At 41.1% G+C, this 16,698-nt stretch overlaps 1 protein-coding gene across 5 annotated transcripts; it reads left to right on the top strand.

Annotated features, from left to right (window-relative positions):
- Window positions 1-974: 974 nt before the first annotated feature.
- Window positions 975-7,666, top strand: LOC133890765 (uncharacterized). 5 transcript variants are annotated; one of them, XR_009904104.1, is made up of 10 exons: window positions 975-1,137; window positions 1,224-1,352; window positions 1,460-1,499; window positions 4,906-4,981; window positions 5,049-5,243; window positions 5,330-5,533; window positions 5,610-6,008; window positions 6,100-6,321; window positions 6,968-7,166; window positions 7,397-7,666. XR_009904104.1 is itself a non-coding variant. In XM_062331291.1 (8 exons), exons 1-7 carry the CDS (start codon window positions 1,095-1,097, stop codon window positions 5,964-5,966), a joined length of 1,044 nt encoding a protein of 347 aa, XP_062187275.1. In that variant the 5' UTR covers window positions 975-1,094; the 3' UTR covers window positions 5,967-6,008; window positions 6,100-7,362. The 5 variants fall into 5 exon arrangements, 2 of the variants coding, with proteins under 2 accessions (XP_062187275.1, XP_062187276.1); XR_009904105.1 differs by having other exon boundaries at window positions 6,520-7,166; XR_009904103.1 differs by having other exon boundaries at window positions 6,100-7,166.
- Window positions 7,667-16,698: the final 9,032 nt, after the last annotated feature.

Below are 16,698 nucleotides of genomic sequence, written 5' to 3'. Positions count from 1 at the left end.
ATTTCAATTTTAAAAGGAGCAATTTTGCAAATTCCTATGCAATACATCAGTTATTTAGATTATAATTGTCATGTCGCTATATCGATACCATATCGGCGTGACAGTTTTCTAGCTCTCGCCATACCGACGCCACGATGCTAACGGGTACGGCGTTGGCCGTCCCCCTGCGCTCCTCGCAGTCCGTCGTTGCCCCTACGGCATGCGCTGCTGCTCCTGCACTGCTGTTGCTACTCTGCTGCTCTGACTTGGCGCTTCGCTGCCTCTCCGCCCGCACCCACTACTGAGGAGTGAAGAGCTGCCAGCTGCATCTCTACGAACTAACGGGCAAAGTAATTAAACAGCAGTACAACACTGTAGAAGCGGGTTCAATACTGTAGCAGCGCAGTACAATACTATAGCAGTGCAGTATAATACTATAGCAGTGCAGTACAACACTGTAGCATAATAGGAGTGTAGACACCATTGTTCATTCTAGATTAACAAGTTATAATCAGACCACTCTCACAAGCATACATAGACTTTCAAGTTATATTCACACTATAAATTCTGTGATATAATTGGCTCATATTGTTTATTGTCAAGATAAAATTGACATCGTTACATTATATATCATAGATATTATAAAATTATAAAGATAATAAATCATCGTGTCTCGTCGTGTCGCAGTAATAACTACTCTCCTCGATTGCAAATATATGTCGTTTTAGACTTGTGCATAAGGATTAAGAAAGTAGATTAAATAACCTTGTTGTTCCTTATTTATTTTGTATTAAAAAAATAACTCATTCATTTGTGAGAGTGATAATATTTATTAAATAAAGGTAAGAAGAGAACAAAAGAGAAAAAAAAATGCATAAAAATTTAAGAATAATTTATATTTATAGAATAATTGAGGAGTCTAAAATAATCTATATTTGTAATTAGAGGGAGTATGATTTAAGTTATCCGCGTATGTAATTTGGATACGAAAATAGTAAACGAAAGCGGCCCCCTATTTCCCTGTCGGATTTGGATACCGGCCAGCCGAGAAAAGGAAAGGGGAAGGAAGGCGCGGCAGGCTAGGGTTTCTCGACGGCCCCACCGCCCTCTCCGCCATGGACGCGCAGCGAGCTCTCCTCGACGAGCTCATGGGCACAGGTACCACCCGGTTCTCTCGTTCCCCTAACGCCTCCCCCAGGCCCTACCTCTAACCCTAACCGCGCCGCGGGTGCTGTCATCTGCAGCTCGCAACCTGACGGAGGAGGAGAAGAAGGGGCACAAGGAGCTGAAGTGGGACGATCCGGACGTGTGCGGCCCCTTCATGGTTCGCTTCTGCCCCCACGACCTCTTCATCAACACCAAGAGCAACCTCGGTACGGCCGTTCCTTCCGGCTCCTGATGCCGCCCTAGTCCTGTAATTTCTGCGTTTTTTTTTTTGGTGCCGTTTGTTTTACTGATTGGTTCAATCTGGTGTTTGCAGGGCCGTGCTCGAGGATCCATGACCCGAAGCTCAAGGAGAGGTGAGGCCGATTGCGATGTGTATTTTCTTGAAATTCAGTAGGATTTGATGAGTTAATCTAGTAGTAATGTGTTCTGTTTGCTGACCGGAGCTTGTTTCTAGTTGTGAGCATTAAGCCGCTCTAATTTCCCATTAAGCTAAAAACTGTATTTTCCTTGGCACATCTTGCTGTGCAAAACTAGATTTTTGATTACTAGACAGAACATAAGAACTTTTATATGAAACGGGGGTGCCATGACACCCTACCCAGTCTTTAAAAAGCATCCATTCCAACACTGACTTCCTCTCAATATTTTTTATAAAAAGGTTGTATCAAGACATGACAAAAATGCTCTCCACAATTGTTAGAGAAATTTGATCTTATTTATTAGAAATTCCCTTCCCTGACCCCACAGTGTGTGGAGGCTTTCCGCACGGGGTACGCTCTCTTTGGTAGAAATATAGGGTTGAACGTAGTCACAAAAGTCGGGGTTGATGCCATGACCCTGGATCGAACGACCCAGATCGTGGGTCCGGTTTGCCGCTAGGACGCCGCAGAAACTCGTCCCCCGCGCAACTCCGCTGCTGTAGAGAGAGAGAGAGAGAGAGAGAGAGAGAGAGAGAGAGAGAGGCTTACTGGTGACCAGGACCGCGTCGCTTGCCCACCGCTGTGCCGGGCCGCTCTCGCCACGCCTTCCGCTCGACCACCGCACCCACCCACCCGACCGACTGGTTGAATGGATAAGGAGAGAGAGAGAGAGAGAGAGAGAGAGAGAGAGAGAGAGTATCGATGGGATACGAGAGGTGTGGTGTTTATATGGGCTACTAGACTAGGTTTGATAGTGGATTGAATGAGTTAGTAGCCCATTTCTCTTTTCTTTTCTTTTTTTTCTTTGATGTATATGCCATATATGTCTTGATTGCTTGGAAAAAACAAAAACCCGGATGTGTCATTGACCCGGGTCATCGACCCAGATGAATTGGGGTCGCGTTCCGCGTCATTAATTTGTCGTCCCGAAGAGGTATACCCCTTTCGTACCACATTTTTGTTAGATGTCGACCCGCGTCCTTTGACTCCATTCCTCGATCTGATTGACCTGAAATTTTGGTGATTATGGGGTTAAATGCATATTAGTAAGGGATTGGGAAATATACCTACATATTTTCAAGAGGATATTTTTAACGATCAAATTCTAGGTGAAAAACGAGAGAATTTCATCGGAGCAGTAAAAAAGGCGGCCGCAGGCTGCCTAGGCGGCAAATAGACATTAGGTCCTAGGGATTTTTGAAACATTGCATTGAAACTCCTCAAACTTTGCGATCGTATCAATTAGCTCTCTAAATTTGAATATTACTTTCTTAGCTCCTTAAACTTGCATCTGCTTGTGGGGCAGTTCACTTTCACTGTTTGCTAATGCTAACAGATTTCTCTTGCGTGGCTGGTGATTTACCTTAAGATAGCACGGTTGACATCCACCTCACCCTTATCCCTGTTCCATCTCTCCATGTTATGGCTTCGATAGTAGAAGAGTTATTGGGGGTAGAGCAATAAGTAATCATCAGTAGATAAGAGAGATAAAAGATAAGTTTTGCAGAAGAAATAGATGAATGTGCTACATGAGAGAGATATAGAAAGGTACAGGATGGGGAAGATGCAGCTTTTTTCTTATTTCCTTCGATAAAGCATTTCCCTCGTCTATAGAAATCAAATATGAAAGAATCCTTTTTTTTTTCTTTAGAGTTTTCTATCTGCACAATTTCTCGATGTTCAAATCTTCATTATCCTTAGAGTCTTCGGTACACTTTGAATCCTTATGGGGAGTCTATAAGTTACACGCCCCTTGCTTGAATCAGAATGACTTCATTTTTTATGGGGAAGTCTATAAGTTACACGTCCCTTGCTTGAATCATAACTACTTCATTTTTTTTACCCTATCCCTCATCAGTATTCGTATAGAAATGGACCAGATCTTTCCTGAAATATAGCCCAGGATGATGGTGTCATTTTGTAGGTGAACGCGGAACATTCCGTTGGGTAGGGCTCGAAGGATTTGGTGTTGCTCATATTTTACAAGAAATACTTATAAATTTGGTCATCTTATAGCTCGCCAAGAAATACTTAATGCTATGATCTGGGGAAAAAGAGTCCTCCATAATCTTTTTTAGTGCAAAAAATTCCGTTCCAAAACCGTACATGAGGTTTTCATCTCATACGGCTCCTCCCTTCTGTACAGAGTACTAAGCAAAAAATCTATAGAATGAAAATAGAAGTAGTCCCAGCTCGGATGGGTTCTCACAGCAAGGTTCCTTTGTTTGGGCAAGCCCAATTACAAACAAAAGAGGATGTCGGTCCCGTATTCAAACCAAATCAGAAGGGCAGTACTGGTAGAGATAAATATTATTGTTTATTCCTTTGCTGCTGACTAAGGGTACAGGAACTCCTTTAACAGCCACTTACCAATATATAGCATCTAATAGTTAACTAGCAGATAAGCCTAACCAATGGATCTAATAGCTAACTAACATATACCTGACCAATGCACCTAATAGCTAACAAAAGATTGATTGCAAAACAAGTAAATTGCTGTGGCCATTGGTGCCAAAAGCCATGACACCCCATATCTCTCTGCATTCCGTCCTCATCAGCTGCCGAGCATCGCAATGAGCAAGCTCTAGGTGTCAGTGGATGCCTTGCTGCAGGTTATGCCCTTGATGAGTGTGTTCTGGAGCACTACAACAAGCGATTAGGTTCTTGATAGGGAAATTTACAACATATGGGTATCTCTACACATGAATGTACATTACTACATTTGCAGATTAAAATCCCAGATCTGCCGAACTCAAAGGGAAAGCAACAAATCTAACAACGGATATGGAAATCTACACACTATCTTCGTCTTCGGCTTGCTCGATTGGAACATCTACCGTTGTTCATCTTGCCATCTGAGAGACCAATTGCAGGTGTCAAGTCAGCTATTCCATCAACATTCAACCAATATGGAGCGAAGTAAGTAATTCAACAATCAATATGGAGCGAAGTAATTCAACAACCAATATGGAGCGAAGTGATTCAACCGTGTTTGGCTTGAGGGAGTCAGCTTTTGTGCAACCCAGATGAATATAAAATGGATATTTCGTATGTACAAGATAGATTTTGCCATGCGGAATTTCGTACTAGTGCTTGAAAGTTCGAGATGTTTTTAAGAGTTCTTACAAGTTACATTATGTGAGTGTCCTCATAGTATTTGTAGGTTTGTACACGGGCCATTGTTTGGGTGTTTAACAATTCTATCTGATGAAGTGATTTTAATGATTGTTATGGGCTTACTGACATCTGTATACAACTATTGTATACTTAGCTATCTAGGATAGGTATACAATTATCTATTTGTATGTATTCTCAAATGGGTTTTCCTTGGCGAGTGCAGCTTCGAGAAGTCTCCCAGGCATGATAGTTATATGCGAAGGTTTGAGGCAGAGCTTGCACAACAATGCGAGAAATTGGTGAGTTATCACTTGCTCTTGCAAAACTTTTTGACCAGTATATTTACATTTGTTTATTATGTTGCAGGTTATGGATTTGGATAGAAAAATAAGGCGCGGTCGAGAAAGGTTGGCTCATGATACTGCTGTGCCACTACCAATCCCTAGCAAAATAACTGAGCAGCTCTCAGTGCGAGAAGAACAGATAAAAAAGCTGTTGGAGCAAATCGAGGAGCTTGGTGAGGCTGGTAAAGTGGATGAAGCTGAGGCCCTTATGCGGAAGGTAGTGACGTGCAAAATCCATCTTGTTTCTTTACTATGTTTGAATACTGTTTCATCAATTGGTGACACTTCATTTCTGGTTTGCAGGTTGACCTTCTAAATGCTGAGAAGACAGTTTTAGCTAACCAAGCAGACAACAAAGCGGCCATGCTTGAGAAGAAGATGGAACTTTGTGAAACGTGTGGATCATTCTTAGTTTCCGATGATGCTCTTGAGAGAACACAATCCCACGTGACTGGGAAACAGCACATTGGTTATGGTATGGTTAGAGATTTCCTGACGGAATATAAGGTGAAGTATCATCGCATTAGAAGTATTAATACTGCTTTAATCCATTAAGTACTTATGGTTGTCTTTTGCTATCCAGGCTGCAAAAGAAAAGGCAAAAGAGGAAGAGAGGCTTGCAAGGGAGAAGAAAGAAGAGGAACGTAGGAAACAGAGGGAAAAAGAGTACCATAGTGGGGGCAGGGATAGTGATACCAGAAGAGAGAAGTCAGGGGAGTGTGACTATGACCGTGATCGTCACTATGATCGAAGCCGCGGAAGAGAAAGGTCATATGATCACAGAGATAGGAGCAGTTCATACAGAAATGGGAGGGATTCTGAAAGAGGCGGATACAGATATAGGAGTGGTGATATGACAAACGACAGAGGGAGAATGAGGAGCAGATCACGTTCTCCAATCAGGCATGGCTACGGAAGATCTAGAAGTCCAGATCATTAGCTGAACATTTAGATAGTTTTATTACCAGTTGTGACTCATAAGGTAGACCACCATGTTCCTTTTGCTATTTATTATTGTACTATGGGTTTTATTGAAGTGTTGCACTTGTTAAGTCTCTGATCTGCTGCAACAGCTCTGTTTGGAACCCTACAGTCTTCCTTTTACATGGGTAAAAAAAAATCTCAGGTAGGTATTGTCCTTCCCACATTTTTTGAGTTATTGATATTCTATATGTATGCTCAAGCTTTGTTTCAACATTTGGAATTGGAAGTTATTGTCTAAAAGCTGAAAGTTAGTACAATAAGACCAGTATTGGACATCATGTCTGGATGAAGATGTTTACAGCCTATGACAGGTAAAATTTGGTAATTAATTTTCATGTTACGCAAGTTGCTATTTTTTTCTTCTTAAAACTTCGTGAGAAACCATTTTGATTCTGCTTCATTGCGATTGGCCTCTCTTTGCTTCGATTTTACCCTTACATCCAAGCTCAGCTCGGCCATGGATCCGTCAATTTCTGGCAAAATTTATGCATAATGGTGTTTTTTTGTAGTTGTAAATATTACGAAGTAATGCTGCCTTTGGAAAGAACAATCGGAAGGAAAAAAAAAAAAAGAAACGATCCAGGATCTATGCTAATCACCCACAGATTCTTATTCTGGAATCCAAGTAGTTACAACTCTACTGGAGGCCTGGTTTTAGCTGTCCATAACCATACCCTGCTAAAAACCACAAGGACTATCCCTAGTTCTTGACGGGTCGCTGGACCCTGCCTTTTCCTATCTTTTTTCTTTTCTTTTTACGTTGTGCCTTGATTACTGGCTCCTGTACGTCTAGTTAACATACAGTTGTTTGTGCTGCAAAATATTAGCTAGCCTGGTGGTCAGTAATTAGTGTGATATTGGAGCAATTGCAATGTATTTTAAATATGTAACCACTCAGATGAGCTGTTAACTTTGTGTTTTTAGTGTTTACTTTCAATCATAACATTTGAGCTGTAGGTTAACATTGCTGGTTTGTGGATAGCAATTGCATGGATCATACAGCCTCAGCGAGAAATGGTAATCACTCTCTTTGGAATCTGGAGGCAAAATTGTTTGACAAGTCCCAGGTTCAGTCTGAAGCAGCATCCGAACGCCGGATGACGTTGTGACGTTGCAATCTTCACCTCTTGATACAAGATGGGAACGAAACATAAGAGTAAGCAACAGCATGAGCTCATTACAAACAAACGTATGCTATTACTTGTACCCGCTTTTCATTGGGATGATTCCCCGATTTGGTTAGATTTTTAAAATAGATTAGATTAGCGCCTGATTCGGATGAATAAACTGGAGGCGTATTGTTACGGCGTCTCTCTGTAATGTACAACGCTGGTCTTGCTTTTCATCGTAACCACAGTTCCCGGTCGAAATGAACCTGGAATGTAGGTCGGGGCGGATGGGAAGCCACCGGTGGCGGAAGGGGTGGCAGCGGTTCCTGGCCGCGGTCTGTGACTGAGAGGAGGTTGCCGGGCGCCGGAGAGAAAGAAGCCAGTGGCCGGGCAGGGCTTGGGGCAGAGAGGAAGAAGCCGGGGGAGAAGGAAGAAGAGGGCGATGTCAATGACTATGGCCTCCCGGCACGCAGGCTAGCAAGCACTGTGTTCTAATCATTAGACGGTTTTAGATCATCAGAGATATAACAGACTCGATCTCCTCGTATTTACTCCGTACGATTTATTTACTCTCGGTGTCGACTGTCCAGAAAACAAAAAAATTACCTGAGTAGACTAGAGCAGAGCAGAGCAAAATTAAAGAGGAAAGGAAAACATTTTGTTATAAACCATATGATCAAATGCAAATGATCATCATTAAAGCAGTTAACATGTCCCTTAGTGAATAGACAACCGTTCGGAAGGCACACATCCATTCACTATGTATATATTCAACATCAATCAATGAGAAAACAAGAGTTGAATCTATTGTTCTTTGTCTACTTTATATTCTGTACTTTCAATTCTCAACACGTTATTAGCCACGCTAGTTCTACCCTGAGCGGCACAAGAGGCACGAAGGCCTTCATCACTGAGAACAAGAGAAGAAGTCGAGCCTCAACAGAACATCGACTCCATCATCACCGTACATCTCCAGTGGCCCTCACAGAATCTGCACACGGCGGCCGACGACAGATCGGCAATCGCACGAAGGCGCCGCCCAGAGCACGTAGATTCTACCTCTGATTGCGGCGTCGGGTACGCGATGCAAGCGGCGGCGAGCGGCAATCAACAGCACTCGGCGCCGTTTCGCCATCATCTTCCGGCGCTCCACCCTTCGCCCTCCAGCGGCGAGTTCCTCTTGAGTCGGGCCACCGAGAAACTATGCTTAGTTAATCGGCCGGACTCGCACACAGAAGAACAAAGGAGAACACCGCAAGGTAAGCATAATCATGGAGTCTTTCAATTAAGCAGACCACAATCATGCAAGTGGTGATGTGCTTACCACAACGATGGTTCTGTAACCGTCGTCCTCCACCTCCACTCTCCGGCGGAGATCTGCCCTCAACGGCAACCGGCAGCGTTGCAACCGCCCTTCGCCGATGGCGCAGCGCACAGTCGGCTCTCGGCCGACGCGCCCACCACGGCGCATCAAGCCGGCCACCCGAGCCAGCCGACCTCCCTACCCTCAGGCAGCGGCGGTGGCCCACCACGGCGCATCAAGCCGGCCACCCGAGCCGGCCGCCGTCCCTCAGGCGACGGCGGCCCACCACAATGGCTCCCCGAGCCGGCCTCATGGCTATAGGCCGGCGGCGGCCGGCCATGTCGTAGATCAAGCCGGCATTGCTCGGCTGCATCAGCCCTATTCGGTGTCTCACCAGCGGCGCCCGAGGCTCGATGACGTCGCAAAGAAGCCCGTGGCGGCTGTCTCTTGCTGCCGTTCGCGCGGTTCTGACACCGCGCTCCAGAGAGATCCATCGACGGCGGCGGCGCGGACCGCCCTAGCGGCGGCATGCCCTCGCCCGAGCCGGCCATAGGTGACCGGTGGCTCCCCATCGGCGACGGCGACGCCCACGGCGGCGTCCGGCCGTGCCTCCCTCAGGCGGCATCGGCAAAGCAAGGCACGGCGGCGTCTGGCCATGCCTCCTCCATCGCGCAGTCGGCTCGGCTTGAGCCTCCTCTCCGGCGACCCGATCTCCCACAGGCGGCGGCGGCATAGGGCGCTGACATAGGGTGGCAGCCCTAACTGCCCAGCTCCCCTCTCTTTTATATGGGGCAGTTCCCTTGGGCCGAATGGGCCTGGCCCATTCGGCCGGCAATGAAGGGTCAATGACCAATTTACAGAAAAGCCCCCACATTTCTGTGAAATCGTGTCATAACATATACTGTGCATTGTATTCTTATATTTAAACCCTCAGATATTAAATATATTGCACTGTATTATATTTACATCATGTAAATATGCATTCCACACCCTGTTTTCTGGAATATCATGCATTGTTCAATGTGTTTGCTATAGGCAATCCCTATAACATGCAACTATGTTTCCAACTATTTTAATTTTGCAATTGAAATTTATTTTTCTTGCAAGATTATATTGTAATTCACCTTAATTAAGACCAAGGTGCTTTTTACGCCCTAATGTGCTTAATTCAAGCCGAATTACAAATGCAAAATCAAAGTGATTACCTCTTTCACTTGTCATAACACTAAGTTCTAAACTTTTACATATTGGCCATACACTACGTAGTATTCCAATACTACTGGATCTACGCTATGTCTAATACATAGTAACTATCCATATAGTGCGTACCCAATATAAATTTGGAACCAAGGTCTACACCTTTTTAGGTGATTACCTTTAGAGTGTTAACACAAGATTAGCATAACACAAGGTACTAGGAACTAGGCATCTACTGACAATTGTTAGATTATGTCTCCTACTACTAAGAGATCTACACCACATTTGGTGATTATCTCCAACGTGTTTGCTACATAATTTGAGGTCTACACTAAGTAATTCAAGTTTAAACTTGATTTTACAAAATTTTGCATTATTATTACAACATTACCATGATGATTTTTAATTTACATATATTAAATTAATCAAATCTATGGTCAACTCCATGTACGATACAATGTCCAGCCAAGAGTTCGATGAACTCGCGCTTGATGGTCACAATTATCCAACATGGAAAATAGACGTCAAGGTCAGTCTTGAGTCCCGCAGGAATAGTAGCGAAACTATCACCTCTCCGAGAGGTAGATCCACCGCTACCAGATCAATTTAAATATGGAGCTTTACACATAATAAAGTACCATGTCCATCCAGATCTCAAATCTGAGTATCTGATGGAAGAAAATCCGAGCACTTTATGGCTAGCTCTCAAAACATGATATGAACAACATAAGGCAGTCATTTTGCCTGATGCAGTCATGAATGGTCACATCTCCGACTTCAGGATTTCAAATCCGTCGGAGATTACAATCATTCTGTTCATAACATATGTTCCAAATTGCGTTTTTGCGAAAAAAGAACCTACATATGCGGAAGAATAGAGAAAACTTTATCTCCTATACTTCCCGCTGATAGGATCTTACAGCAACTATACTATGCAAGAATACCAAGTTTATTCTGACTTAACCCATGTATTACTTCAGGCCGAAAAGCATGATGGACTCCTTATAAGGAATCATCATCAGCGTTCAATCGGTGCTGCTCCTTTACCTGAAATACATGCTACTGTCCAGAATAACAACAAGTTCATTGGCTCTTTTTAGATGACATCCAAAGAACTTCAATGGTAAAACGCAAACGCAACAAGAAGCATAAGCCATATACACCGGATTAAGGTCAAGGCATTTCCAAACTTGACAAATCTAATGTTTGTCGCAAGTATGGATGCTACAAGCACTCCAATAAGAAATGCCACACTCCAAGTCCTTTAATTGATCTGCATTTATAATCCGTGGGACATAACTGACCTGCTCAAGGATAAAGATTTGAAGCACACTTCAATCTTCAAACTGGCACCACCAAGAAGACTAGTTGTTCACAACATGTTCTAAAAGAACCAAGTAACAAATAGACCCTTCTGCAGCCAGATGATCCCATGAGCACGGAAAACATAATTGTCGAATTTGCTTCGCACTACATGTTTGGAGATCTTAACTAGTCTTCCAGTTCCTTAGATACTATGTTATCTACGTCCCATTAAATGTTGTAATACAATATTGTATCAGCACTTATGATACTACATAAAATATGTATGTATTCTATATATCTGATAAAAAATTTCATAGCAAATTCTTCAATTCTACATATAAATTTTTACGGGAATCAATCCGATGGTGGAAGAAATATGCCTAGTGGACATATGCACCACAAATTCTATACTTAGGGAAAACAAAATATTTCCAAACTCTTACTAAGAGACAAGGAAATATTTTGACAATCGCTGGATGCAATGTAGTAATTGTTGGCTCTAGTCGTGCCATAATTACTCTCCCTATGGGTATTCAAGTCAAAATCGATGATGCTCTATAGTATCTCGATTCAACATGTACCTTATAAGTTATAGAGATATCTGTCAGAATGGTTTCCATATTGAAACCAACGATGATAACAAAAGAGGAATTTCTCCTCTTAAATAACGGATATGGCAAGCTTCATACTATCTTGATTGTACTATACATACATACATCAAACCCGTACAATATATTGCGTACAAAATAATTTTTCTCTCTTGATCAAATCAAGACTTGGCATGATTGCCTTGGTCACTCTAAATCAGAGATGACGAGAAAAATTATTAACAATTCTATTGGTCAAAGTATTCCCAAAATCTTCGGATTTGTGTGCACCGCATGTGTCACAGGGAATTTAATTTTAAGGCCCTCTTACCTTAAAATTCATAATGCGCCACTCAATTTTCTTGAACACATTCAAGAACATATAAGTGGCTCTATTCAGCAATTTTATGGACCATTTAGATACTCTATAATGCTGATTGATGCATCTCCAAAATAGTCACACATGTGTCCCTTATAAATAAGGCACCACACTTATGCCAAACTATTTTGCTCAAATTATAAAAGTTAGAGGAAATTATCTTGGATGCATGATCAAATCCATTTTCATGGAATAGTTTGATTTTGGACACTATAGCATTAAGTATCTTATGTCCATACTCATAACTGAATCTCTCATCAAAGAGAATCAAATCACTTGCATGACCAAACATAGAATTGCAATTTACCAACATCTTGTTGGTAACATGCGGCTTTACACACCGTATCTTTAAACCTAATTCATACAACTGCAATCATACGGCTCCCTCCGTTGTAGTTAAGTACGTGAAAATTTGGCCGCAGCCAAGTATTTCTCATCTGCGATTCGGTTATGTTCTACACATACCGATATCACCACCCTACAGCATACATCAAGGGCATTGGAGATCTATATGAGGTATAATCTGTCAATCATATATGCCTCGAGTCCTTCACATGGGACTTATTCATTGCCCGTATGCTCATAATATTTGAGGATAATTCCAGGCATTAGGGGGAGATTAACACCACAAAGAATGCCAGGAATCAGAAGAGAATGTCACAAACATTCACATTCAGTCCTCATATCCATGTACCAGAGATCTGAATCCTTATTCAGAACATCTTATATTTGCAACATATTACAAATAATCTGCCAGATGCGTTTACTCGTCATAAAGGTGTCATCAAATCCGAATCCCGCTATTATATGTGCCAGAAAGAGTAGAGGTACCGAACAAAACCACTCAACTCCCAAATCAAAATAAGAGGGGGGAGAAGTATGGTCACAAAGGGATACAACTTCTTGCAAGCATTCTCGGAAATAGGGGAGAACATGCTCTAAGACAGTAAATGCAAATCAACATCAAGTTAATAGACACCATTAGATATTTACTATCCAAATGTCTATGGATGTTCAACATCCAAATGCCCAGCAAATGTGTACACAAATTCAGGTGCTGCGTCATTGGAACACCGTAACTCCATTGTGTTGGGAAATACACAGAGTTAAACCGGATAATATTTCCACAAACTATATTGATTCTATAGAATCAATCAATATCAAAATCTACAATTGTCGACAACCTCTCCACTACGATTGCAATCAACCTCCAAAATGATCCAGATCCCAAGACCATGGCAGAGTGTGAAAAACACTCGGACTGGATTCAATTGAAGGATGCAATCCATGCAGAGATAGCCTTGCTCATAAAAGATAGGTATTCACAAAAGTAATACCTACACCTCTAATGCTTTCTCTACGGAAGCAAAATGGATTTTCAGTCCATAAGGTGGTGAAATAGTGAGGCTTGTAGCACAAGGGTTCACGTAGAGACCCGACATCAATTACGATGCTACATACCTATGGTATGTGTGGAAATTATATTCCCATATTCAATATCATTGGCAGATCAAATGAATTGGGTAGATTTGGACATATAAGTCCCTAATGGACTTCGTATTCTGAATCTAAATACAAATCACAATATATATTGTGTACAACTGAAGTCATTTCATGACTTCAAAACAATTAGTTGATTGTGGTACAACTGACTATATGAGTTCCTTCCACAGAAGGGTTACTCCGATCACGATGATTGCATATGTGTGTTCATAATGAAATCTCAATTGGATTTCATATCATCTTCAAACCACACACGACAAAATATGTAATCATCTTATAACGGAATTTGAGATGAAAGATTTGGTTCAAACCAAATTTAGCTTAAGTCTACAACTTGAGCATATCCATCAGTCCACCAATATCCAAATGATATTGGACAATAATATCCATCAAACACTTATGGTCATTCAATCCCTAAATATGAATTAAGATTTATTCATACATTGGGTTGATGATGAAAAGATATTGAACCTAAAGTTCTATATCTTAGTGCCATCAAAGCACTAATGTATCTTGCAAAACACAACAGGCCTGATATTGCATTTGCAGATAACTTGCTAGCTCAAACAGCGCAGCTCCAATAACACAATTAGGTAGGAGTCAAAGAGTATATCCGTAGATATCTTTGTGGCACCAACGATCTAGATTTTTCTATCAGAAAAATCAAGATATGACCATAATGGGATATCAAGATTCTGGCTATATAATTGATCCCCATAACGCTAGATCACAGACTGATATTATGGTGATATAGTCTTCTTATTGGAGTCATCAAAACAGATTCCAGTGGCTACTTCCACCTATCATTCTGAAACATCACATATATGTGTATGGCATAGTGGAATGATCAACCACAAACAACTGTGGTATTTGTTCCATTGAACTATCAACCATTATCTATAAAGATAATACTGCTTGTGTTGCTCAGATGCAAACAGGTTACATAAAGAGCAATATCACTAAGTATATTGCCCCTGAATTGTTTTATCCTCATGTTACAACAAAGTTTGGAAATAAACATCTTGCAAATTAAATATTGTGATAACCTCGCAAATTTATTCACAAAGTCCTTACCAACTTCGACATTCAAACATGTTCATGATATTGGTATGCGACTACTTAAAAATTTGCAAGGATCAAGGGGAGTCTTCTCCTGAATTTAACATGTTTATACATCATATTGCACTCTTTTCCTTTATGAGTTTTTCCTATACGGTTTCTCATAAAAGGTTTTTAATGAGGCAATATCTGCACAAGATCATATGTCATATCTCTTATTTTCTCCACAGGGGTTTTTAAAGGAGATATTGACATATTTATTGTTCTCTAAACTCACTTATGGGTTTTTCCTTTTACAAGGTTTTCTCATATGAGTTTGCGAAGAGACAATAATCATTATATGCTGTATCATTTTCTCCTTATTTTCTCACTAGATTTTAAAGGAGTTTTTAACAGCATATCACTATTACTCTCCTCATATTTTTCCCACAGGGTTTTTGGAGGAGTTCTCAAGATGATATATATAAATGAAGCAGCATTGATCAAGGGGGAGTGTTATAAACCATATGATCAAATGCAAATGATCATCATTAAAGTAGTTAACATGTCCTTTAGTAAATAGACAACCGTTCGGAAGGGTTGCCTCCCGAACGGACACATCCATTCACTATGTATATATTCAACATCAATCAATGAGAAAACAAGAGTTGAATCTATTGTTCTTTGTCTACTTTACATTCTGTACTTTCAATTCTCAACACATTTGACGCGACATATGTACAAGTCTTGTCAGCCGAGCCGCCGCCGATCTCGGCGTCGACTTGTCCTCCACCTTCTCCCGCATCTTTTGCTTCTGCGCCTTCCCTCTCTCGATGTCCTCCTCCGCATCCTCCCTGCCCTGCACGCGTGCGCGCGATCGATGATCATGCGCAGGGGCTTAGGCAACAGTAACTACAAACACTCGAGCAAGTTTAGGAACGTGGTTAATTTCGTGCTCGCTCGTCGTACCTCGACGGTCGTGGTCGTCGGCGACCGCAAGCAGTGCACGGGCAGACCCTATTGCCCGCCGGCCGAGCGGTGGCACGGTGGTCGCCGCTTCTGCAGCAAGGAGCTGCTTGACTGCTTCTGCGCACACCAAGAAGAGATTGAGTTCGCTGCAAGAGACGTAACGATGACGAGGATTGAGGAGGTGAGCCGGACGTGCAGCTGGCATGATGACTATGTTAGAGTATAATTGATGATAGAGATTGAACTCGAGAAATGAATTCGTTGATTATTTCATGGATTCATGAAATATATGAATGGATGCGTGTTCTTTGGAGAGACATCCCCCAATGGACAAGCATAACCGTCATTAACGGTTAGTTATCACTCTTTTTTGGTTATTGATCACTCTTTTTGTTCGTAACACTCTCCCTTAATTAATTTTGTCATTTGTATATATCAAATTGAAGATTTCTCTAAAAACCCTATGAAAAAAGATATGAGGAGAAATATACTGATAATATACCATTAAAAACTCCTTTGAAAGCCCATTGAAAAAAATATTTAGAGAAAATGATATGGTATATATGAATGCTTGTATTTAATATTGCTTTATTAAAAACCTGGTACGAAAAACCTAGATAAGAAAAACTCATAAAGCAAAAGAGTATAATATGTATGATCATAAGCGTGTTATAGTTTAGGAGTTTACCCTTTGAACTTTGTAATTCTTGAAGTCGTCTCGTACCCATTCTAAAAATATATTTTTGGAAGAAAGATTTTGGTAAAGACATTGTGAATAAACTTGCAAGATTATCACATGACTTCGTTTGCAAAATATTCATCTCCCTATTTTTATGTAATTCATGAAGATAAAATAATTTTGATGTAATATGCTTTGTAATATTACTCTTTGTATAACATGTATAAATTTGAGCAATACAAACATTATTATCTTCATAGATAATAATAGTTGATTTTAATGAACTAATACCATACGATTCTTGTATAGTTGATCATTCTACAAAATCATATATATATTCATGTGATACTTCGTATAATGTAATTATTTCAGAATGGTTAGCTAAAGTAGTCACTAGAGTCTATTTTGATGACTTCCATGAATGATAATATAACATATATGTGATCTAGTATTATGAGGATCAGATAAATAGCTAGTAACTGTATATCTAATCATAGTCATGTCTTGGGTTTTCTAATAAAATAAACCAAGTTTCTTTGTACCTTAGAGATATCTGAGAATATTCTTTAGTCCTACATGATGGCATTTTGTTAGAGCTACGCTATATCTAGCTAGCAAG

This window comes from Phragmites australis, chromosome 14 (assembly GCF_958298935.1).
Source record: "Phragmites australis chromosome 14, lpPhrAust1.1, whole genome shotgun sequence".
NCBI classification, from domain to species: Eukaryota; Viridiplantae; Streptophyta; class Magnoliopsida; order Poales; family Poaceae; genus Phragmites; species Phragmites australis.
This window is presented reverse-complemented; position numbering and strand designations above follow the sequence as displayed.

Excerpts from the sequence above, each read along its gene's own strand:
- LOC133890765 (XM_062331291.1), top strand. The coding sequence starts at position 1,095 with ATGGACGCGCAGCGAGCTCTCCTCGACGAGCTCATGGGCACAG. Across the intron at positions 1,138-1,223 it reads CGACGAGCTCATGGGCACAG|CTCGCAACCTGACGGAGGAG; the intron begins GTACCACCCGGT and ends TGTCATCTGCAG. Across the intron at positions 1,500-4,905 it reads GACCCGAAGCTCAAGGAGAG|CTTCGAGAAGTCTCCCAGGC; the intron begins GTGAGGCCGATT and ends TGGCGAGTGCAG.